At 49.4% G+C, this 24,488-nt stretch overlaps 1 protein-coding gene across 8 annotated transcripts in view; it reads right to left on the bottom strand.

Moving 5' to 3' along the window:
* The window catches only part of DISP3 (dispatched RND transporter family member 3), a 44,739-nt gene that overhangs the window by 12,691 nt on the left and 7,560 nt on the right, over window positions 1-24,488 (bottom strand). For 4 of the 8 annotated variants that reach the window (XM_030016992.2, XM_030016988.2, XM_030016989.2 and 1 more), the window contains exons 2-12: window positions 9,233-10,169; window positions 7,730-7,949; window positions 5,966-6,102; window positions 5,399-5,533; window positions 5,025-5,185; window positions 4,494-4,633; window positions 3,565-3,710; window positions 1,904-2,065; window positions 1,328-1,489; window positions 788-910; window positions 43-179 (exon numbers count right to left, since the gene is read on the bottom strand). In XM_030016992.2, coding sequence (XP_029872852.1) covers window positions 43-179; window positions 788-910; window positions 1,328-1,489; window positions 1,904-2,065; window positions 3,565-3,710; window positions 4,494-4,633; window positions 5,025-5,185; window positions 5,399-5,533; window positions 5,966-6,102; window positions 7,730-7,949; window positions 9,233-10,169 — 2,460 coding nt within the window. Of the gene's footprint in view, window positions 1-42; window positions 180-787; window positions 911-1,327; window positions 1,490-1,903; window positions 2,066-3,564; window positions 3,711-4,493; window positions 4,634-5,024; window positions 5,186-5,398; window positions 5,534-5,965; window positions 6,103-7,729; window positions 7,950-9,232; window positions 10,170-10,773; window positions 10,906-17,879; window positions 18,801-22,957; window positions 23,074-24,488 lie in introns of those variants that run through there. The other 4 variants (XM_041124604.1, XM_030016991.2, XM_041124605.1 and 1 more) reach the window with 4 other exon arrangements.

Genomic DNA, 24,488 nt, shown 5'->3' with positions numbered 1-24,488 from the left:
GCACTCTTGATAGAGGGGTCCGACATCCCTGGACCGACTCACCTGGAATGAAGGCACCTCCCCGTCTCCCGGTGACACCATCTGCCAGGGGGCAGGGACACTGGCATTCAGTGAGAATCTGTAGATGGCTGGTCTTCCCTTGCTTCTGGACTTGGAGATATACACAGTCCCCTGGAGATCTGAAGAAAACAGAGGGCATGAGGGCTAGTGGTACTTCTCAATCAGCAAACCCTACAGATATGGGCAGCAGCAAAGGAGGGTTCTTCTGGTCTGCTCCCTCCTCTGGGGCAGCAGGCACAGCCTTTGCCTTCTAGCAGTACAGCACACCTTTCAAAGGTACTCACAAATATATCCTGAGCTGCAGTAATTCCTGATGGCTTACTGATTCATGTCATCTTGGGACCTGGCCCAGTAACTCTTTTATCCTCAAAATCCCCTGCAAAGCAGGTTGAATTTACTGTCCTCATGGCCTGCCAACAAGGTTGTGACATAGGACTGGGATGCAAAAGCTCTGAGCTCCTAGCCCAGTACTCAGACCAGAGGGATCTGTCACTAGACTGCACTGCCACCTGGGTTATAGGACCATGTCCTAGAGAACAGTAGGCATTCAGGAAAGGGGGATTGTAATGATGCCCCCTACACCCAGCACCAAGCTAGGGCTCAGCAGGGCAGGGTCTGAAGAGAATTATTCCCCAACAGCTATTTATAGATCATATGATTTAGTTTTTACCTGAGTGGATCCTTGGGCCCTGGATGCAAATGTAGTCAGTCATCATGCCCCACTTACCTTGCTGCCCTGTATCACTTATGCTCCCTTTGCTTCCCCAAGGTGACCCTGAGCCCCTCTTCTTTTTTTCCAAGGAGGTTCGGATGTTGTTCTGCAAACTGTGGGGCTTTTCCTGAAACAAACCTGTCCCACAAGGTTAGTCAGGGAGGAAAGAGCAAATGGCATGACAAGAGACCTGCCAGCCCTGCACACACCACAGACTCTGCTACTGAACACCAAACCCTAAGCAGGGAACACAGAGCCACAGACCCTCAGCTTGTCACTGGCATGTGACCAGCACTTATGAGTAAAAGTCGTCAGTTTTCATGGACTATAAAGGAATTGCTCCAGCAGAAATACTCAGGCAGTTCCTGGCTAAAGCAGGAAATAATTTTCAAAATTCTCCACTCCTACAGGCAACCAAACCACCCCACTCCCAATGTGCGCCTCCCTTCAACAGGGTCCATCCAATGTCCAATGAGATATTTGAACAATGTAGGCCTCCAGCTCAGAGCTTAGGCCAGGCTGCACCCACCGTGGTCTGGGGACCAGCACTCTCACCTGAGCAGGTAATACAGGAGATGCCTTCAGCACTCAGGTTGTATTTCAGGTCTAGCAGCACCTGGATGTTAGTGTCTGGCCGGAACAAGACTGGAGCACGGCTAGCTGGATGGAGGCGGCTAGCAAAGAATATGGACAGGAGCAAAACAAGGAGAAAGAGCCCTGCAAGGAGAAGCCCAGGTAAGTGTGTGGGATCCTACGTGCATCTTGCACTTAGGACATACTCAGACAGCAGGGGTGTGGCAGAAAGGTGGTATTTTCGACAGGAAAAAGGAACAGCCTCTAAAGCACAATAGCAGCTGGGCTTTCTTGTAATGAGCCCCATGCCTGGAAAACCCCATGAGGACTTGCCATTTCAGATCTGAGTGAAAGGAGAGGGATGGAAAAGTCTGAGTTCCTCATGCAGTTCCCTTAGGGACTGACTGTTCTGGGGACACTCTTCCACTGAGTTAGAAGCCAGCTACTATGTCCCTTTTCTCAACCTCTTGTCACTAATAATCAAGGCTTGGGGACCGATTGAGATGCTATCAAACCCTCTAAAACCCATGCAGATGGAATACCCCCCTCCTTCCTTACCCACAATCACCCATCTGCTCTTCACTGCAGACCACAGCACCCAGTGTTCCAGCAGTTCCTGCAGATGAGTTATCAATTGACCCCGGTTGCTCTTCTCTGCAGGGAGCTGCAGATTTTCTGGCAGCACAGATACCAAGGGGACATCCCCCATTTCCAGGGAGCCTAGAAAGAAAGAGAAATCAAAGGCAGTCTCAGTGCTCAGTGTCATGAATGTCTCTCATAGCTTTCTGCTCTCCTTTACGAAATCTTCTGCAAGGTGCTGTACAACTCACTCAAGCTAAAGAGATGGAATAAGACCCAGGCAGGGGCAGTGGCTTCCCAGGATGTCATAGGAAACATCTTTGTCAAGTCACTGCCATGTGACAGCTACACTTCTAAATCCATAGCTCAGTCCAAAGCCTATGCTCCAGGCTATTCTTCCTCTGCCAGATCCCACTAACATTGTCCATAACGTCACAGGGACACTGCATGCTTCTGGGGCCAAGCAAAATTTGTCCCTGTCCCACTAAGTATGTCTTACAGCTAATTGCACGCCGCTGACCTCTTCCTGACTGCAGCCTGGCTCCTGTCTGATCTCTTTGCTCCAGCTCAGGGATGCCTAGGGAACTGCCCTCTTCTCTATGGGTGAGAAGCAGACATTTGCTGTCGTGGGGTCAAAGTGTGCCTGGCATGCTGACCCACAGACCATGCTTTGTCACCAACTGGAACAAGCTGCTTTGCTTCTTCACAAGTTACCTGATGCCCAGGGGCCCCTGGAGAAAAGCATCCTAATGTTTACTCTGCTCAAGGGAAGGAGTTATTTCCCTACATTACCGTTGCATGTGGCTCTGGCATACTAAGGAGACAGCTCTTGCAGCACAGTGCTAAAGCTTAGTTGTCTGCCTATCAAAGGCAGCTCAGAGCCTCCTCTGCAGGGAGGGGGTCTGCACACTGCTGTGGGACTGGTGGACTCTCAACCATTGATCCATTTGCCTCCAGTTCCAGTTTGCTGCTAGGCCTGAAAACTACTCTCTGCCCAGACCACTTCCATTGGGGGTTTTAAAAGGAAGAGATCCCAGCACGTTTTAAAAAGCCAAGTACAACAGAGCATGACCCTGTAAGCACCTTTATCTTCGATCAGGTCTATAAGGATTATCTGCTGCTAACAACAGCTAGGAAATTTCTGGGCTCTTTTTCTAGATTGCTTATGTGGTCTCAGGCAAGTCACTGCCCTCTTCTTGACACGATGGAGGAGATGCTCTGAGGAGGTGGTGCTGGAGAATAACTAAGTGTTCTCTCACCTGCTTCCCAAATGCAGTGCTCTGTATGGCAGGGAAGAGGGGAAAACTCTTACTCAAAGGTGAGCTGTCCTGGTGCTATAGGTTAGATGTGTCATGGCTACATCCATGTGACAATCAGTGATTCCAGCCAGAAAGTACAATCCACGTTAGACCCAAGAGGACTAGCAAAGCAGTTAGAAAGCATGTATCGACACCCACTGAAGATCTCAAAGCAACTTACAACCATTAGTGAGTTCAGACTCCTACAACCTCCTGTGTCAGCACCATCTCCAGCTTAAAAGAAGGGAAACTAAGGCACGGACCAGTGGCAGGGACAGGAGGAACTGCAGGATGAACAGGACAGTGTGGTCCCCCTGAAGGCACTACACAGCAGGCACATACCAGGCTCCTCCTCCACACTGAGCAGTGGGATGTCATCATCAAGATAGGGAAGCGTCTCTCTGCCTGCTCTGGAGGTGGCCTCCGAGGCAATGAAGAGATCTTCAGCCAGGTGCAAGGCACTCTTTTTGGTGCACTTCTGACTACAGCTGGATTGGAGCACGGAAGGAGACAAAAGCATGAGTTTTAAGCCACATACCCTGCAAAGAGTTACCGGTGAGCTCCTTCAGTGACAAGGAGAGCAGCAACAGCCTGCTCCAATTACTTGGAAAGAAAACAGGCACTGCCATGAGCAATTTCCATTGCTAAGTGCTGAGAGGTCAGGGGCTGAGCGACTATGGCAAAGCAGTAGCAGGCTGGGCTGTATACACCAAGCAGGGCTGAGCAAGGAACACTGGGCTCTGACTGACGGGAGTTTCAGCAGTTCATCTCCCTGCTAATGAATTAAATCAGGCCAGGTCATCTACACTGCTAAAGAGCAGGGGAAGGGGAAATGTGCTGACTTTCAAATACAAATCTGCATGCCCTGCTTGTGCTCACAGGCAGGAGCAATGTTGATCTGTCTGCCTTGCAGGGCTTATGTCTCCACAGCTAGAGGATTTAGCTGTGCAGTAAGTGCTCTGAGGACTCAAATGGCTCCAATACTCCATGGGATTCAATGAAGAGGTATGACTGGCATTGCAGTCTGGCTCCTGGGAGGCACCTGTGTGTACACCAGGGGGAATGAGACTGGGACCTGGCCCTTCCATTTTTCTCCACTCTGGAATGGCAGAAGTTAAAGTTTGCTTCTGTTGGAGACTAACAGAGAATGGCAAAGCCAAGCTGCCTAAGGGGATGAGGGTAACTGAGAGGATAGGGCAGGGATTTGCACACTGCCTTGGCTGTGAGTTCCACAACAACTTCCCACCCACACAAGGAGGCTCCAGACTCACCTGGTTTGACAGGAGCTCTCTAGTGGGGACACATAAAGGGTCCATATTCCAAGAGCAGCTGGCATTGTGAAGAGCACAGCTACCCAGCAGCAGGACACAATCAGCGACATGAAGAGTCCAAAGTCATGCACGGCTGGGATCTACATGGAGAGAGAGAACATGGAGTTGGGATCGACTGGGGCAGGAGATCTGGAGAGACACCAGGCTAGAAGGATATCCGGAGGAACCTGAGAATAGCACACGCTGACCTCAGTCATGGTAGTCAGCAAACACAGTAAGTAAAGAGCTGGGCCAGAGCCTGACAGCCACAGGATCCTGTTTGATCAGTGGCATAGGAAATATTGCCTTGGATGCTGATACAAGGAGAGTGTCCACTGCCTTAGAGCAGGTAAGGGACAGCCCTCTAAGGCAAGCAAGTCTGGCATGCCCCTGTGCTGGAAGAGAGGACAGAAAGATGGTGCTGGCAGCTTCCCTATCTATTAGGCTCTCTGGCAGAAACAGAAAGCCGCAAATCCCAAAGCCGCAGTGTACCTGAGAGAAGATGTTGGCAGCATATGCTGCAGCTGTGGTCAGGGAAGTGAAGAAGGTGGCCTTCCCTGCTGTCTGGATAGTGTGGATCATGCGCAGTCGCAGGTCCTTGAGGTGGGTGGCTTGGCGGTAGGTGTTGATGAAAACAAAGACATCATCAACCCCTGGAAAAAGAGGGGGAAGATTTTGATACTTTGCTTACAGTAGGGACATGTGCTAAAAATCTAATTTCCCTTCAACATCTGACCTGCAAATATTTCACTTACAGGTAATGGAGGGAAATTCAGTCTGCATTTGCCACCATCACCTTTCTCTCTCCTGCAGGTAGGAGTTATGACAAGGCAACACAGGTAGGTTTTGAGCAAGGATGTGCTTACCAATCCCCACAATGACAAAGGCAGCCACACCATTGAGTATACCCAGGTACTGGATCCCAAATACAACATGGTACAGGAACAGAGCCACCAGGCAGCTTAGTCCAATACTGGCAATGCCAAAGAATGACAGGAACACTATAGGAAGAAAAGAACACAGAAAAAGTAGTACCGCTGGCTGCCCCCTGGGAGAACAGACACCTTGCACCTGCATTGTTGGGCTACTGGTTCCCAGGAGTGTGTTGGTGACAGAATAGCTCAGGGCTGCAAGAGTACTGCTTGCAGACTCCTTCCCATGAGGCCCATCCGTGAAATTACATCAGCTTTACACCAGCGTTAGTAAGATGGGAATCTGCATTTTATTCCTGTTCTCCTGTGAGTCTTCCCCCCACCCTGCCCACAAATCTCTGCTCTGGAGAATCAGACTTGCATGACCTTCTGCATGCTGCTGTGCCACAAAGCCAGGCTGGTGTTAGGGCATCAGAGCCTCTGCCGAGGCTTGCACAGACACAGGGAGTCATGGCACATTTGGATTTGTGTGAGAAAAGGGCAGTCGTGACTACAGCCTACCTGAGCAGGAGGTAAGGATGTAGACCAAGACAGCTATGCAGCTACTGCTGATGAAGGCCAGCAACATGTCATTGTTGAAAGTCCTCCTCACTTCATAGTCAAACAAATCCGTCCCTCCATACAGCACCTGGACTTTGCTAGGGTGGGAAGACATGAAGGAAGGAAGAGGAGTAGGCAGAGTTGAGTGTAAAGGGAGCAGAGCTAGGGTATTTAAAGTACAATGTCTCCCCCAGAGCCAAAGGAGGTCACTGCTCTAATAAACTTGGCAGTTCTCTGAGGAAACAGGTCAGAGTGGTGACAGCAGGCTGAACAAGGTTGCTGCTGGAGGTGAAATTCACATAAGAAAGGAGAAAAAATAAAAGAACAGGTCTAATATTTTTAAAATTTTTCCAGTGCATGGTGGGTCTTTGGCACTAACAGACAGCTCCTGAAGCCTCCAAAGCCAATTCCATCTGGAATCCTAATCATTGCCTGCATCCACTGGTTATTACCTTTGTGCTTAATACAATGAGCAGAGTAAGAGCTTACCAGAAACCATATGATTTACCAGCTTCTGCTTCTGGAAGCAGGCTCTGAGCAGAAGTAATCCAAGATAATTAACCAGGAGTACAATAACACTGCACCATAGGAGGCTATCAGGAATCCAAGCTTCAGAACCAAGCCTTGGCCCCAGCTCCCTTTCGGCTTCCCATAACTGCAATGCACTCTGCCAGCCCATTGCTGAGAATGCTCTGTGGCTGTCTGCTTTCAGGGCTGACAAGGGCTGGCTGCGTCTCACTTTGCTTTTGAAGATCGGTATCCCTTCATTCTGGGAGCTATTTTGATTCAGAGCAATAGAGAGCTGGAGACTGAGAAGGTACACTGACACTGGGACTCACTGCCTTCTCTCAGCTGTCTGGATACTGGGCTACTCTTTCAGTCCTTTAGCTCTATTTTACCATCTACCTCTCACAAGCACTGAGCAAAGCTCTATTCAACTGAAGTCATACAGACCTGGTGGTGAAAAAAACCTGCACTTTCTGAAACTTATCCTCCCCTGAAACTCCATTCCCCATCTGTCTGTGCAAAGAGCAAACACTTCTGGAAGGAATTAATACTGACATGAGCAAAAGCAGAATCGGATCCACAGGTTGATGCCTTGACTAACGACCATTTCACCCCCTGCATCAGTCCAATTGGGGCCAAATTCAGAGCAGGAAGGCAGAGAAGCAGCTCTGTTGGAGCCAGTGGAATCAGAATTATGAGTTGGAAGCAAACAGATCCAGTGCCAGACAGGGGCTGAGTGGAAAGGCAAGCACTGGATTCAATCTTTGGCTCCCTTTCATTGTCTCTATTAATGTCTCTGGCGTGTTTCTGCAGTAGGAAGTGGCATTAAAGGAAAGCATATGAATGGCTTTCTGCCATATGCTCCCCACCCTCATTCAGAGCACTGTACCTGAGCCCAACTTCAAAGGAGATGCTTTTTCTCCTTCATCTGGAGCATTACGCCATGGCCACTGTTCAAGACTGACCAGCAGTCTGAGCTGGCGTGCCAAGCCTTCTGTGCCTACTGCCTTCCAGGTGAGACTGAACGCTGCATGGCTATCGGAGCCCAACAGGCATGCCTGCCCTGTGTAAACCTTAAGACAGAGCTTTTACACCCTGAAGGGCCTATTGCATCCACTCCTTTAGTGCAACAAAAAGCACGATCCTCTCCAACCTCTGCCTTTCCCTGCTCTCGCTGACTTCCAACAAGGTACTTGCCCTCTCTGCACACACCCTCACCTCGTGGACTGCTTGGCCAGCATGGCCACATAGGTGATGACAAAGTTCTGGAACTTGCGGCGCTGCTCCTCCCAGCGGTCCTCCACTGAGTAGTAGTTCGGCAGTGGTGCCCCAAAGAGGATTTCACTCCGCAGCAGGGAGCTCTTCATGTTCTCAGCAGACAAGCCCTCATCCACATACCAGTAGAATTCAGGGTGGGTCATGGCCAGCTCCAGAGACCCTGCGGGAGAAAGCAGCACCACTTTTGTTAGGTCCTGCTTAGTTGACTTGGCAAGGCACAGGGTCTAGCCTGACAAAGGGAACCTGGGAGCGGTCCTGTTTTTCATCAGAGTGATACTGACTGCTGCTGCCTTGCAGAGAGCAAGGAAGTCTGGGGAAAGCTGGATTGCAAAAACTTACATTCCACTTCTGCTTTGTGACTTTGCTTGTGATGTTGCCTACATGCAGTTCCCCATCAGGGATGCATCTTCCACCTGACTGTGATCTGAATCACAGCTCCCCCAAGCAGCAACGCACACAACCTTGCCATCAATACTCCTGATGCTGGAGGCACTTAGTTCTTGTTCACTGGGCCAATATTTGCTCGATCACGCTGGGAAGCACAAGAGCTAAACAATACCCATGGAGGATGAGGAGTCCTGGCTCTGCTGTGACCTGGTACCTCTGCCATCTGGTGGTGTGAAGGATGCAGAGATGGAGGCACTCAGCTTCTCAGTTCTAAGAGACACTGCCTGTCTACCCTCAAAGTCCAAGTTCCCTTGAGTTCACATCAGAAAGACCCAGAAACTACGCTCTTTCCTGGTTTGGTACAGAATTGTTACTCACACTGGAGCAGACAGAGTTAATTCTTTGCCTGCTCCCTGTATGGCTCCTGAACAGCTATCATCTGCAGCCTGCACTTGGGAGACAGATGGAGGCTTCATCCCACAGCCACATCACTCCCACAGACTCCTCATGATTCACCTCTTTTTCACCATCCAGAGCCTCTGCTCCACTAGAGGGGCATAGTACAGGGTATGGAGCTGGGAGGAGGCGGCAGGGTCGTCTTCTCATTATAGGAGCCTTTCCAGCTGGTGACTCACAAGCTGCCTTTCAAGCTCCAGAGCAGCCCACAGGCTTCTTTCATCTGCTCTATGGTACAGGGAAGCTCATCCCTATTGTCTGTCCAAAACCTGACATTCCTCTAGTTAACCACAGTCATTTACAGGGGACAAGGGTCAGTAGCAGGCATCTGTACAATGCAAGACTCCCCCTCATTTGTCCCTCTTGCTCGCCTTTTGGGGCCTGTGTGAACCATGACTGGATTTGCAGGGGCTTTGCTGAAAGGGTTGAAAAGGGGCCCCAGTGCAGAAAAGCAGATTCCTCAAAGCACAACATGGGAGCATGTTCCTCTCTGCACAAGGCAGTCACCCCTCTTAGCTGTATACCAGTAAGTGACTGCCTGAACTTGCAGGAGATGCATTCCTTAAACATGCCAGCCCTCACCCATGGCCCTCAGCTCACCTTGGATGTCAGCAAGGTCTTGTCCCATGCCATCATAGTAAATCTTCCCTCCTCTCTCAGTGGGGAAGAAGTAGGTCATGAGGGAGCTGGGAGGGGAGCAGTAGGAGTAGGAGCCCAGGGGCAGGTCCTTCAAGACCTCATGGGGCTTCCAGCAGAACTCCCGGAAGCGAGGGTGGTCCATGATCTTGCGCTCGACCTCATGGATGGTAACCAGGCGCTCAGTGGTAAAGATGTTGTTTTCAGAGTCCCCCCGAGCCAGAAAAATGAGCTCGATGCGCCAGTGGGCATGTGTCTGTGTGTTGGCGCTGATGTAAGTGCTGGAGTAGTCCCAGCGTGGGGCACCCCTCCCAGTTCGGGAAGTCCGGTTTCCTGGGTTCAGGTGGACATGGGGCTTGGGGGAGCTCGTCCTGCCCTCTGGGGTGCTGCGCTTGATCCGTGTGCTGACCCCAAGATGGGAAGCATTGAGGTGAAGCTGCTGGAGCTGCTCAAAGATGAGCCTCTGTAGGGTTTCAGAGGTAAAGTCAGCCAGGTCCCGGCGGTTCCTCCCCCATGACCCAAACTGGGACTTGAGGGCCAAGGCAAGTGCATCAAAGCGCTGAGAGGACTCGTGGTTGCGGATCTCAAAAGCATTGTAGGAGATGTCAATATCCAGGGCTGGGTAGTGGAGGAACATGACAACAGCAAGAACAGCAGGGATGGCACAGCCCAGGAAAAGGATGAAGCCAGCACAGTATGGGTTGGTAAATACCCAGCCAACAATATTCCAGAAGCCAGACACCGGCAGTGTGACACGCAGGGGCCTGACTTTGCATGGGCTTTTCCCACACAACAGAGCACCCTCTCGTCTCTTCCGGGAGCTGAAGGCTACCTCTTCATCTTCCTCATCTAGCCAGGCATCCTGTAACAAGGGGTCATCCTCTGTGTCCATGTCCAGTGCCTGCACAAAGGGGTAGAGAAAAGCAGTCAGCAAGACCCAGCAACGGGTGTCACCAGGCACAGCCGTGAAACCATAGCAGTTGCTGAAGGGTCTCAGCAGCAGAGCCAGGGAGGGAGGCACACTCCAGCTCTCTCAGCCCTGCACCCTCAGCAGCAAAGCATGACTCCTTTCAAACCCCACAGATTTGCTACAGCCGCTGAAAGAACAGAATCACCATGGCATATCCCACATCCTGCCTGGCAGAGGAACTAGAAAGAGGAAAACTTCAAACTACAGTCCCAGAGCTCAGTGCTCTGGCAGAAGAGGGCTCTGCATGGCTCCAGGAACGGAGATGGCAGGGGATTGACAGCATGCTGCTCAGACTGCAGCAGCAGGAACATTTAATTAGCTAACGTGGTTCTCATGCCTGGGAACAGTTCATGATAGCAGACGAAAAATGCAAGGGACCCTATCTTTCCCTCCTTAAAACTGACAATAGATTTTCCTGCAGCTATTTATAGCTGTATTCACCTTTCCCACAAAGCGTGCACCTGTGCGCACACAGAACCAGAAGCACATGCAGCCATACCTGCAGACACACACATATGCAGGCATTTGCACATACCAGCCCCCACAGAGAACTCTCTGTGACCGTGCTCTAGTCCCTGAAGGGCTATCAACTGCCAGTGTGGGAAGGGAAAGGGCTGAACAACCCTGCTTTCCTTCCACCCCTGCAAGATATTGTTTATACAGTGGGTTTTCCCAGTTCCTATGGAACAAACAGGAAGCAAAAGCAGTTACTGTCCCCGTGGAATGAGAAGGAGGAAACTCTCCCTGATCAGCCCACACGTGGGCAGGAAAGAAAGGGAGACTCCCTGCAAGGTGCTGTCCTTTGCAGGGGGCTGCCAGCACACACAGGTTCTTAGACTTTCCCATGTGCCCCTCCTGGGTGCTGCATGGTAGCCTCCCAAGTCAGGAAAGCCACAGGTGGCTGTGGTGCCCAAGAGTAAAGCCCAGAAAGCCCAGACCTTATAAGCGTCACTCCCTTTCCCAGCTGCCAGCAGCAAAGCCAGCAGCCGTCCTCACTGAATCAATGAACAGATTCAGTTTGTTACTTGACTCTGATAGTTGCAAGCAATTTACACACAGGCCAGAAGCAATTTACAAGCTTTGCTCCTAACCAGTGTTTCTCTTTTAACAGGACTTATATCAGCAGGAAGATGAATTGCCAGCACTTCTTAACTCTACGTCCTCAGAAGACCTGGGAGCTGCCTGAACTTGGACCGAGAGGAAAAGCTATGGGGCAGAAATGCTCCCTGGCAGAACAGGGATGTGCAAAGGAGCAAGGGTCACAGCAATCTCCCTGGCTCCGGTCAGTGTGGGTGATGCCTGCGGCTTTGCTCACAGGGAGTTCGTGGGAGCTACAGCAGCTCCCATGGGATTCGCTCTGGTCTGGATAGCATCTGTGCTGGCAGGCTGGGCAGAGTGCTTCCAGCATTGCAGAGCCTGTGGAGAACAGGGAACCTCTGAGCTCCAGCCTCCCTGCTCCTGCCCACACCAAGGAAAGCACGAATGTTGAACAGTGGCTTTAATCTGCAACTGATATTGTCTCAAAACATCCCACCCATCCTGTCAGTGTGAGAGCAGGGACTCTCCCACCCCCTCACTGTGGTTAAGCTCATGCAGCTGGCTCACCCACCTCAGCCAGGCTGCAGAAAGCTGTGCAGGAGGGCACGTGTGTAAGTCTGTGCTGAATCCTCCTCCTGCTCTGCAATCTCACAGTGCAAAAAACAGATGGGCACCACTGATGGCAGATGGCCACAGTCCCTCTTCTGCCAGACCTCCACATCCTCAGGAGGCTAAGAAATAGGGTGAAGAGAGGGCGGCTCACAAAACATCTGCTGTGTTGTTTCCCCCTTCACACATAGGGCTGTTAGACAGCAAGAAGAAAGCAAAGGGGGGGGGGGGGGGGTCTTCTCAACTCTCTGGAAAAGTTAGGAGAAATCTAGCTGGTTTTAGGCTCCATTAAGATTTCTTTAATATTCAGGATGCATAATCCTAAACAGCCAGGGAGCATCTGAAAGTTTCTCTGAACAGCCACGCATCAATGCATGAGCCTTAGGCACTGGGGCAAAGCCAAGAGCGTATGAACAATGCCGCCCAAGACAGCTACTGGCCTGCAGGTGCTCCTCTGCCTCAACTTCACGGGCATGCATACCCATGTGCTCTTCTGCTGTTGCTTACAGAGACCCTTACTTGCATCACAACAGGGAGGAGGCTTTCCCAAGTCCCTGAATCTATAAATCCTCTCCCAGCTGCTCCTTACTGCAGTCCTGCCCTGTCTCCCACTCTCTACACTCGCAAACTCTCCCCACAGAGCAGCCGTAATCCCATCAATACTGACAAAACAGTGGAGGGCAGTGACATCCTCCTATGTGTCCAAAGCCTGCTGGCACGCCAGCCCCAGCTCACAGGTCGCCACACGCTGCTCGCCTTTGCAGACAGGCATCCTCAGCACATGCAAGCCCTTGGCCAGTGTGTAACTCCCATCCATCGCTGGGCTGACAAGTACTATCACCCTTCTGCCTCTAAGAGACAACCAAGCTACAACTTCAGCTCACTTTAGCAGTGCAGATAGATGCTGCATGAATGGAGGTGCAAACCTCACTCATCCCATCTGGGCAAGTTGGTGTGTACACACAGTTACCTCCACTCCACCCACCTGCCCTTCCTCCCATGGCCTGGGCTCTCCTTCAACAGAATGGGGTTACTGCAAGACCTGATCAAGCATATGTATTCTCTCTTTAGAAAGAGAGGTAAAGAGCCATAATAATTTCCCATTTATTGAGCTACTGAGGAGAAGGAAGGAAAAGATTCTAATCCTGAAACAGAAGAGCCTGCACGTGACAAGAAAGGGAAACAAGAGAGACTGAGATAGTAATAAGCCAGCAGAAAAAAGGATCATACAATCTTCTTTTTTAACCAAGAGCTAAATCCTCAACTCAAGGAAGGGATCAGACCTCAGGCATCTCTCTCTGGCTCTTCCACCCACTATCATGGTAACTGCAATTATAACAGATGGGTACCCACAATCTATGAAGGCCAACACATGCTACCCTCTAAAGACTGGTACAAATTCTGATGCTGGTGTAAACCCCAGCACAGCAAATGCTGGAAAAGCCCCAAGATTATATGGACTCACACGAGAACCGAGTCAGGGAAGGATCAAGATTTGGTCCAGGCAGAAAGGCAAGGGCAGGGAAGGAGGCACCTGGGTTGTGCTGTCCCTGACAGTGACAGCCTCCCTCTGCATGTGGGGCAAGCACATGTGTACATCCTGCCCTAGTTCCACCACAGCTCTGAACTCCCTTCAAAAGAGAATTAACCACATGATTCAGCTGCAAAGCCAGACACAGCTCACTTAGCATTGCCCTTGGGACTCGTCTGGCTTTACTGCCTTCGTCAGATCCTGCCTGGGTCAGGATGAAAGCTTATCCAACCCAAAACACAGCAAAGTGAATCGGCGGGGGAGATAAACCCTGAAATCAGCCAGAAGGGGAGTGAAATGCATTTTTCTGCTTGAATTCTACTTGGGGGCTGGCCTGTTTTCCCTCCACCACTTCCTGTACTACCCAGAGACTCAGCACTGAAGCATGGCCCAGTTACTTTTTCGGTTTCAGGAGATGCACAGTGGACCTAATCCTGCAGCCCTCATCAAAGCTCTGCCTCAATTCTGTACAAGCTTGGCCTGCTCCAGGTTTGAGAGAGCAGAAGATAAGAGCACTCCTAGCAGCCCTGGATCCATTTCTTTAAAGAGGCACTGATTCAGCCAGTTGGCATAGGCATTCAGATTTCTTGGGCTTCCCTCTGCCCCTTCCAAAGCAAACAGGCTTCCTCCTGGTTCAAAACCAGTCAGGACTCTGTATTGTGGCAGAACCTCCTGTGAAGAAGCTTCCTGGCTCAGATTTAGGGTGCTGCTACAGGTGTAGCTTCCATGAATCAGAGAAAGGTAAAGGAAACTGGGCAAAGTAGTTAGTAAATAAATACTTTAACTGAAAACCTCCACTACCACGACAGGTTCTGCCTCACAAAATACCCTCTGCTTCCGGAGTCACACGCTTGGCCACACGAAGCCAGATCTTGCAGGAACCTACAACGCCACTTTATGGACAGCCCCGATCCAGACTGCAAGCAGGAAGCCAGAGCCACAGCTGCAGTCACCACGGGGTGCCCCACATCAGGGACCCCTTCCCACTGTCCTGATGCTTTCAGGTTTTTCCACGAGGAACATACAAGCATTGAATAGATCCATGTTGAGAAGGGCCTAGGCGGCCACCACACACCCAGTGAAGGACAGACCCTGAACCAGCTGCTTCAGCAAAAAGAGCTCCTCAAGCCTACCCATACAGCCTGCAGCAGCTCCCGTTTTCTGCACAGCCATGCAAAGGCAGACTGTGTGAGCAGACTGTGCACATTGGACAGCCAGCTCACAGCACAAGACAGGGGCAAAGCAAAGGGCAGGTCTCCCCACTCCAGGCTCTCCTGACACTGGGAAGATGTGGGGTGTGGGGCCCTTTCCCTTCCCCACACTACCACAGTATGGACGAAGTTCAACAGCAGGGTTGCAGAACTGCAGAGCTCTACTGCATAGCTCTGCTCTGCAGAGCTGCCTACAGAGAATGTGCTGCAAGGAGGGGGACAAATCTCAAACCTTTTGCCTAATGGCTGCATAGAAACCACAGACCCCGTGTTCCTCTGGCAAAGACGGGCCTGCACACTTTGTGTGCAGCTCACCTAACTCCTATCCTGGTGTCAGCACTTGCTCACCTGTGCTGCCTCACTCAGCCAGCCAGCCAAGAACCACTCGGAGATGGGGAAAGGGGGGAGAGGCAAGCGAGCTGCTGATTCAGCAGCACAGCTGAGCTTGGAGGGACCTTGTAGAAAACTAACTGAGCTGGAAAGGGAGGGTAGGAGAGGGATTCAAGAGTGGAAGGGAAGGAGGAGTCTGTACAGTACGTAAAAACCTTCCTCCCTTAGCATTCAGCCTTCAGACTGTCAGGCAGTTTCAGCATCCTCCCAGGATGAAGATCCTTCCTGATCTGAAGGTGCGAGTTCAGAAAATCCATCACAGCAAAGAGGTATGTGGCCATGAAGAGACTCACATCTTCCAACCCTGCGTTGGTACAAAGACACACAGCTTTAAGGAAGGTACCAATAATGCCAGGATCCCGCTGATTATCTGGTTTGCCTCTTCCCAACCACAGCAGCAGTGTGGAAACATGACTAGGAGGAAAACAAGGAAGGTCTCCTTGCCAAAGCTATTTTTCAGTACCAATGGGCACTTCTGTCCAGAGGACCACAGAGGCTATCTCACATCAGATCTGAGCCACATCCCCAGCCCTGCACACCAGACAACCTGCAGCTGAACCTCAGCATCATGGCCATGAATGCTACCAGAGCCCAATGGAAGAGGCTCACCCCTTTCCTCCCTGGATGACTGTCACAGATGAAACAGGGACTGGCAGCCTGGGCATCCAAGCCCCTTGATATTTGCACCCCTGTTCAACAATTTAACCTGGGCATCCTCCCATGTCTTGCTGCAACTTACCAGTCTGATCGGAGTAACAAATTAAGCATTTAAAGCGCTGCAGGGCTATGGAGCACAGGGTAGGAATAATTATGACTCCCGTGAGCCTGACACACAGCAGAAAAGAAGGGACAAAGCCAAAGCTGGGAGACCTTAAGATCAGGAAGAGTTTTGCCCTTGACTGCAGCAGGTGGGATCCAGCTCAGACCCCAAGAGCCCTGCAGGGATTGTCACTCATTTGCACCCAAACAGGAAAAACACCCAGGCAGTTCCCATGTGACAGAGTTCTTTTTCAGTGAAATCTAGGATAGAAGAAAGTCACTGAGAAGTTGGGGGGAGGCAGTGACAGATGAGGAAGCTAATTACACCCGACCTGACTAATTAGTGCTGACTTTCAGATTAAAAAATCCCCACTAGTGTTCCATTTCAATTACTCAGTTGTTCCTTCTTACAGGAAAAAGGAAGCCTTGTGCATCAGCAAGCTAGAAAGAAAAAAGGAAAGAAAGCACAAGGCTAGAAGGGGAGGGAAAGACAATTTCTGTAATATGGGAGATTCCTATCGACAAAATAATTAAATTTCACATTCGTTTCTCCCATGGGCAAAGCTTTCAGAGCAGAGCTAGCAGTTTTGTGGTCCTATTTGTATTCCTGAAAACTCTTGGAGCAGCTTTAGGCCCTTTTGTTAGCTATATAAAGTTCCTCCAAGAGGGACAGAAATGGCCTTTGTGCTTGCAAAATCACCCTAAGAGCATCCAGCTCCTGCAAAAACAAACACCTCTCTGTAACAATGCACAGTTGATAGCAGGGATGGACAGAGTGCCTCCCAGGCCCTGTTATGCTGAAGAATGCTGTACGCAGCACTGGCCGCGTAAAACAACTGGAAGGCATCATTAATGTATACCCACTCTAAAGCAGGGCTCCACAGTGACACTGAGACTCAGGACCAGAGTTTTGCTCTGCGCTCGAATCACTGAGACTAGTCTAGAAGTATAATTTCAAAGAACAACCAAGAATGGCTTTCTCAGGTCCCTGCTCTCCCTTTATCAACACAGCTGTAACTGAGTGCTGCGTGTTGCCCCTTGTCAGCCTACACCACCTTTCTTAACTGGGAAAAATGAAACAGTAAGGAGGAATTAGATACAATGTCTGGGCCCCTAACTGGAGGTCTGACTTTCAGAGGTGTCAGCACTCCTGGAAAAGAAAAATAGGCCCAGGACACCTCAGACTGGGCACCTGACGCTGAATCTTCTGAAATACTTCTGAAGAGACTGGCTTAATTCTGCCATTGACCAGAACCTGTGCCTGAGGATATGACCCAGAACGTGTTTCAGTGGGATACAAACCCAGAGATGCACATGCTGCTTAAAGGCACTGGTTTAAACTGCTGGCTGGGCTGGCTCCACCATTATTAATCAAACAGGTCTACTCATCCAGCTGTACAGCACAATGCAGCAACAAGGCTTTAATCTATTTTCTTTCTGGGCCCTTTGCATTTCCCTTCTCACTTGCTTTAAATCCTTTGGTAAGATGCACAAAAACACTGCCATACCCCAGGCACTTTGCAGGTCAGAATGACATCAAAATGCTCCAGCAGCACAGTGCTGTTGGAATTGTAGCGCAATGATGTAAATATGTGTTTGCTGGGAAAAAAGTTCAACAAAATTATTTAAAAAAATACATTTAAAGCTCTATTGTTTGCCATCCCACTTGCCCACAGGAGGCAAGACGATAGGGATGTATACAGGATGTAGGATTGTCTGATCTCCCAAGCTTTATGAAATCAAGTACATGCATGCACACTCACTCCTAACTGAGGTGTTCTCTTTCACTGCTGACTGTCCTACCCTTCTTTCCCCTTACAGGCACTTTTACACTCTGGCTAAGATAAGAGCAGCTAGAAATGGAAGGAACCAGTCAGACTCAATGATCTTAAAGGTCTTCTCCAACCTAAATGAGTCTATGATCTATTGACCTGCTTTCAGAATGGACAAAGGCTGGCTGGAACACTCTCAGCCTATGACGTTGAGGATCTCCTGCCTGCACCTGCCTGCTATTCCAGGTGTCTGACAAGCACTGATTAGATCTACTCATAATTGCATGCCAAAAACAGTGTGGAAAGATTAGCTGCAAAGTCAAGCACTCACCAGTGAGGAAATGCCAAATTCAGGGCTGACACAGCATCCTTAATTTGCCCCCCTTCTGTAAATGCTTTGCAGTGCAGTTTTTCTTCCAAGCCCAGTGTCCAAAGGCACGGACCCTGGCCTCCACCAGTGCATGCGATGGATGATGCTCCCGGAACCCAGCAGCTATTCGCTAGCTTGTTCTCTCCTCATTGTTCGGTGTGTGGTCTCACGCCTCATTTCCTGCATGCTGCTCATGCCTGGCTCAGAGGCAGAATTATTAATTTCCTCATGAGCTTTTCAACACTGCCTGTCACGACAGAGTCTGAGGGCTGAACAAACAGGACTGAACTGAATCTTCTCCTAGCATCTCTGAGGAGGAGGGGGTGGTGTAGTCCGCATCTGACAGATGCGGGAGATCAGGAGATCAGAAAGAAAAAATAGATACTTATTTTGGGTGCCTACTTTGACACACAAGATACCTAATTTCTTAGAGTGCACAGAACGGCACAGATGGGGGTTGTACGCAACAAACTCCACTTTGTTCTGCGAGCACAATTGGAGCTGTAACATCAAGTGTAACCATTGCTGTGCAACGTAACCTCTGTGCTGGTGAGTGACATCCAAACTCCACAATGATAGCCAATTTCACACAATCTATGCTAACCAGTAACATGCATGCCAGTACCTGGGACACCTCAGAAAGGCTTAACAGTGCCAGAGCGCACAAGGACCACCAGTTCCCTCATCTCTCTTTAACTCTAACCTGGCCATGTGGACAAGGAACAGGCTGGAGAAAGGGACTGCAAGATCAGTATATGGGGTAAAGGGAAAGAGATCGGTTTAAAAGGTGTTTGCTTTGCTACATGAGAAGCCGCCACCTGCACACAGAACAGACCAAGAAGAAAGCAAACAGAAGAACTAGGTAACCTTACAGCTGTGATCCACACAAGGATGCACAGCAAAAGCAAGAAGTAGAGCAAAAGCAGCTCTACTGTGCTTTGCTAGGAGTAAGATGCCTGCAAATAAGAACTAGCTCAGCCATCCCAGTTTCCCATTTTAACAACACACTTTTCCTGAATGTTTCCTTAACTGGGAAAAAGAGTGAGCCCACAGCCTTGGACCAGGGGGAGACCTTCATATAGCACTAGTTTGGGAAATTGAGGCAGCCCCACCATGGCTGCAGCAGGTACCAGCCATAAGGGCTGTCCTAGGGTGCTACTTCCTAAGTGGCTCCAGGAAGAATCTGTATCCTGACAAACTTAAAAAAATCCAAAAGGACACAATAAATTGCCCCCAAATACTCGCTTCAAGGTACTGAAACTGGCACTTTTCGAAGAGGAAGGTCACCAGGATTTGTTGGCATCAAACCATGCACGTTCAGTGCCCTGCCATCCCAGGACTGCTGCTGAGGTGAACCTACACAAGAACTTCACTAACATGCATGTCATTGCCAAAGAAAATTCATTTCCTGATAAAATAATTTGCTCCTGGTTATTGTAACTAATGATTGTAGGTGTTGGAAGACAGCTTCTTGGTTATAATCTCACAAAACATGCCTTGCAGCCTTGTGCCACATTTACCACTTGAGTTACTTGCTTGTGTTAATGATAAGGCCCCGCTGTCACTCAGGCATGTGGCACTTACAGGTTTCTGCACACAGACACCAAACAAGCTGAGACTCTGATATGCTTCAGAAATGACTTACCTAACCACTACAAAAATTACTTTGATTTTGTCTGAACCCCCGCCACTTACTGTTGCTAAGTGAAGGGTTGGCTTCTGGATCAGCTGTGTGCTTTTGGGTGCCTCGAGACAGACTTCAAGAGCACCCTGGATCCCACCTACCAGGGGCCCAAGATAACAAGCTTGTTAAAGGTGTGCGGATTTCCGCACTCCAATGTCTACCCCTGAGCACCTGTGTTCATAGCAAAGCCTTTACAGATCATTAAATACAGATGGCTGCCACAAACCAGGGCCTTGTAGTGTTATCCCAAGAAGTGTCACTCACTCCAGGAAGGAATCTCAGACTACAGAGGGGATTCAACAATTCCCAAGCCCCTGGAATAAACTGCCATCCCCAAAGCTCATGTGCTGTTCTTTTCTAGATAAACTCAAGCTTCCCACACCACTGTCACCCTGAAAAGGAAAGCCAAGTCCTGCTGTCAGCGCGTGCCAGTCATTTATTATTCCTCCTAGTGCTCAGGCTCCCCAGTTTACGTCACTGTGGGCACTGATACCACTCTATGCTCAGCTGCATGATTCCCGGCTCTGGCCCTGCTCCCCACACCTGCTCCTTGCAGCAGGAGGAAGTATGAAGACAAGGGCTGGCTGTGCACTCTCCTCCATCTGCAGCTCCCCAGCAATAGCCTGCTTGTGTGCACACTGTGCTTCTGGGACTAATCAAAACACCCTCTCCTAAAGGCCCCTCTCCAGAGTCTCCCCATAAGCTGCTAGTTCATTACTGAGAAGGAGGAGGGTAATTTCTTCCTCACCGTGCATGTGAACTGCTTTCTCGCCAGCAGCCTAAGTGGCAGTTTGTGCTGAGGAGACTTTGCTGGTTGTGATTCTGTGAGCAGCAATATGAAAGGTAATGCAGGAATGCCAACCTATGCTGCCAGTCCTTCTTGCCAACCACAGCACAAGCAGCTATTTCATCTCCACTTCTTGCCACTCCAACATAAAAAGTACAATTAAGGTTAAAAGAAAATGTTGCAGGTACTCCCCTTCACCTGAAGTCTCTGTATTCAGCCAGCTCTGTTCATCATGCTCTGACCTTCCACAGGTAGAAATTCCCATCTGCATGTGTCAGTCATACAGGCCACAGTGTCTCACTGCAGATGCTACCTAGCCTCACTCTGATGCATCTAAAAGTTTTGCCTTCTTGCTGCTATAATTTACAGACATCAGAAAATGCCAGGTTCACAAAAGGAAGGCTGTAAGGACTGCAATCAGTGGTGGGGACACAGCTCCTATGGCATTTCAGTCACATTCAGTTCTTCAGCAGGGCTCTCCACATACCAGCATGAAGGAGGAATGGGTGATGCTGTAGTCCTCTCATAAATGAGAGAGCAGAAGTCATACCCAAGGTCGTTCATGCACCATTCCAGCTCCACGCACTGAGCTGAGTTCATCTGTGGTACAGACATGCCGCCTTATTTCTAGGAATGCGAGGGCCTGAACTTTGAGGAGAATTCACCCTGACAGCGACCACAGCTGAGTGGGAATGACTGCAGCAAACCATGCTCTGCTGTCACCCATGGAAAACTTACTACTGATCAGGAGGTACTCACAAAGTAACTTGTAGCTAGCTGGCTCTCAGAAGCCCATAAAGTGGGATCTGAGCAGGTATGTCCTTCTTACCTCCCACACTTCTCTCTCAAACACATCCAGCTAGCTGCTCTCCTCCTATGAAAACCTGGTGCTTCTGGAATTAGATTAATTAGCACTGCTTTTTCATCTTCCCAGGATCAGTGAGAAATCTGGAAGCAGAGGTATAAAAGCCAGAGGCTGGACAGCCTCTAGTGCTGCAGCTGACTGCTCCAGAGCAGGACGTGGGTGAACACAAGGTTTTTCAGAACAGGAGGAAAACTTCCTGAGGGGAAGGAGAGGATGTGGAGATGAGACAAGATGCCTCAGTGCCTGAACAGTACGTCAGCAGATCCCCTGCCAGTACAAGGACTTATACTGCCAGCTGCACCAACCATGCAGAAACTCACATTAAATGTTATCACAGCTCAATGAGCACAGTCCTGCAGACCATTAGCAGAGGAGGGGGCAGAGTCTCAGAATAAGCGAACAGGCTTTAATGACACACTAATCTCAGGGAGAGTCCTGGATGCTTCCTAATACAGACAAGAGACACTAAGAGCTGGTTCCTGCTAGTCCCTGTGAAAGGGAGGGAAATGTTGCTGACGGCAGCTCCCAGAAGCTGCCAGTGAAGCCACGTCTATAGGATACTGATTTAGGCCACCAGGACTGAGCTGAGACAGCAGCCATGTCCCTTCTCTCTCCCCTCTTTTCCCTCCCAGGACAGACCCAGAGGAGCGTGATCTATGCCTAGCACAGGAGCAGTTCAGAAAGAGGCAGACACCACCCTTGTCCCTGTTCCCCTCTACCACCAAAGATTCAGAGATTAACAGCCACGCAAGCTGCACAAGCTCAGGAGCTCGTCAACAGCAATCATACAACCCAAAGGATACCAAGGGACTGCCATCAGGCAAAGGATCAAAGCATTTCAAGCAATGGTTCCCAGTTCCTTACTGCATCCTACACTTCTCAGCCAGGCATTTACAGGCTGAGATGCTACTTGTGCTAACTGCAGGACCGAGTCCTGCAGTTAAAACACAAAACCAAAGGAAACATTCGTGGCTCTGCTATTAGTTTTTCTAGCTTTCCTGGGGCAAATCACATTATCTGCTTCCGAATTGCTCTCATGTTCTGGAGACCCCATCTTCCATCCTTTCACAACATGCCTTGTCCCAGAGCCTCCTGGGATCCCCCTCCACAAGCAAATACAGGCTATTCTTGCACAGACATTTGTAAATTGGTTTTCAAAGAGACTCACTCCACTGCCCTGTGCTGAAGTGGAACTGTGTCTGGCCCTCTGGAAACCAGGCCCATTTGGCTGAATAAGGGAGCAGACTGCTTAGAGGCACTCCCCAAACCAGCCAGAGGAATGGAAATGCAAACAGTACCAGAATCTGCAACATAACCGAATAAATGGGAATGTAGGCAGGTGGTATACACGCAGGAATGATTTAGCTGCATGTGTGCCAAGATTTGGATCCAGAAGGAATGATCTCCCCCACAACACATCAGAAATACAGCAGAAATACAAGGAACAGCAAGAGGTCTGTAAAGGAAATGTCATCACAGTCTTAACTTAATCTGTCTCTGCTACTTACAGCATAGCTCTCTGTTATTGGAATCTAAATAAGGTCAAATGCTTTACTGTACCACTTACACAGAAACCAATGCTATGAACTCTGCAGTTAGTGTGAGGTAACTTTCACGAAGGAATTGGTTCCATGTAGCAGATTTACAGGAATGAAGCTTCTTTTCTTCAGCTTAAGCAGCACCACAGGGGATGAAACATTTACCTGCTGATATATCTTGTTTCCAGTTGTCATAGGCTGGTGTTTTGTAGCTCCCTAAGATGCTGCAGCATGCTCTGTGCACAAGTATATTGACATCTGTGACAGAAGTGAAATGGACCAAAGAACATCAAAGACCACAGCTCAGTTGCCCACTTGCTGCCTGTCTCAAAGAGCTCCATGAGAAGTGACAGAGCTGAGATGTAAGGGTTAGGATGGGGAGAAAGAGAAGGGGTGGCCTTGGAAGTAAAATTCCGATGTGCAAAAAAATGGCTCGAAGCATATACGTCAGATTCTGAGACACTCCATTTAAAAGCTTGTCCATAGATTTGACACTCAGGCAAGTCCAAGGCACTAACAAGTGCTCAATGGGTCCTGAAGAACCACAGCTTGCAATGCCTGGGTCTGGAGTCTGGAAATTGCAACTGCTGGCAGGAAGCACCAGAATGGTTCAAGAACTAGCCCAAGCTTTCCAGCAAAATAGATTCAGCTTTCAAAACAAGCTGTTGCCTATGTTCTCCAGATTCATGGCCCTCAGTTTAAATGGAGCCCACTGTTTTATTGAGTCACTTTCATGCTCTTGTGGGCCTGTCCACCTTTCCATTTCAACTCAGCCATAAAAATTGGCTTGGAGATTAAACTTGGCGCATGAGTTGTTAGCTGGAGAGCAAGTGGGAGGGTGTGCAAGGGGGGAGGTGGAGGGAAAGACGTGGTAGAGGATTTGGCCAGGTTTGATTTACAAGCAGGAGCCAGGGTTGCTTTGAGCTTCTCAGACACATTTAAAATGCCATGTTGGGCTCCAGTTCAAATCTGAGTTTGCAGCCCCATCTTCTTCAGGAATTCATTTGCCTTGTTAAAAGGAGGAACAAAAAGACAAATTATTCGATTCAGGGAATCAAGTGTGCTGCATGTTCAGCAGTACCCCAAGCAGTAGAAAGGATTAGGTGTTGTTTCGGGTTTTTTCCAAATTGTCTCCACAGACCTTAATACAGCACTCAAAAGCAATTCATTCTCAGCTCCTGGGTGTAAAACAGAGCCAAGAAACAAGTCAACATATAGCACATCCCCCTAGGAGCAAAGAGCACTTTGCATTTGTGCATCATATCAGGTTCTATCAGACACTGCATAAACCCTTTGCAAACACCTATCGGATCCAACTCCCATATTCCTCTAGGGAAATAGGTCAGATTATACGCAAGTTTACAAATGAATTAAGCAAGGCTCCACAGTCTAGCTCCAGCTCTGCTGGAATTCAGCCATTCCTTTTGCTGACTTTAACAGAAGCTAAATAAAGACCAGGCAAGTTACAACTAAGTTTTAGTTGCCATTTGGGGAGCACCAGTGGTACCTACAACTCCAGTTAACAGTGACACAAACTTGGTGCTCAGAAACTGACACATCCAAACCCCAGAGTCATCTTTGCTACAGCAACCTTCCAGATCTGCTCAAAATCACAAGGTTTGTGGCAGAGCAACAATAGGACCCAACTCTTCCCAATCCTCTGCTTTGATTACCAGATACTCCAGCTCCTCCCATA

Source organism: Aquila chrysaetos, chromosome 6, assembly GCF_900496995.4.
Source record: "Aquila chrysaetos chrysaetos chromosome 6, bAquChr1.4, whole genome shotgun sequence".
Lineage (NCBI taxonomy): Eukaryota > Metazoa > Chordata > Aves > Accipitriformes > Accipitridae > Aquila > Aquila chrysaetos.
This window is presented reverse-complemented; position numbering and strand designations above follow the sequence as displayed.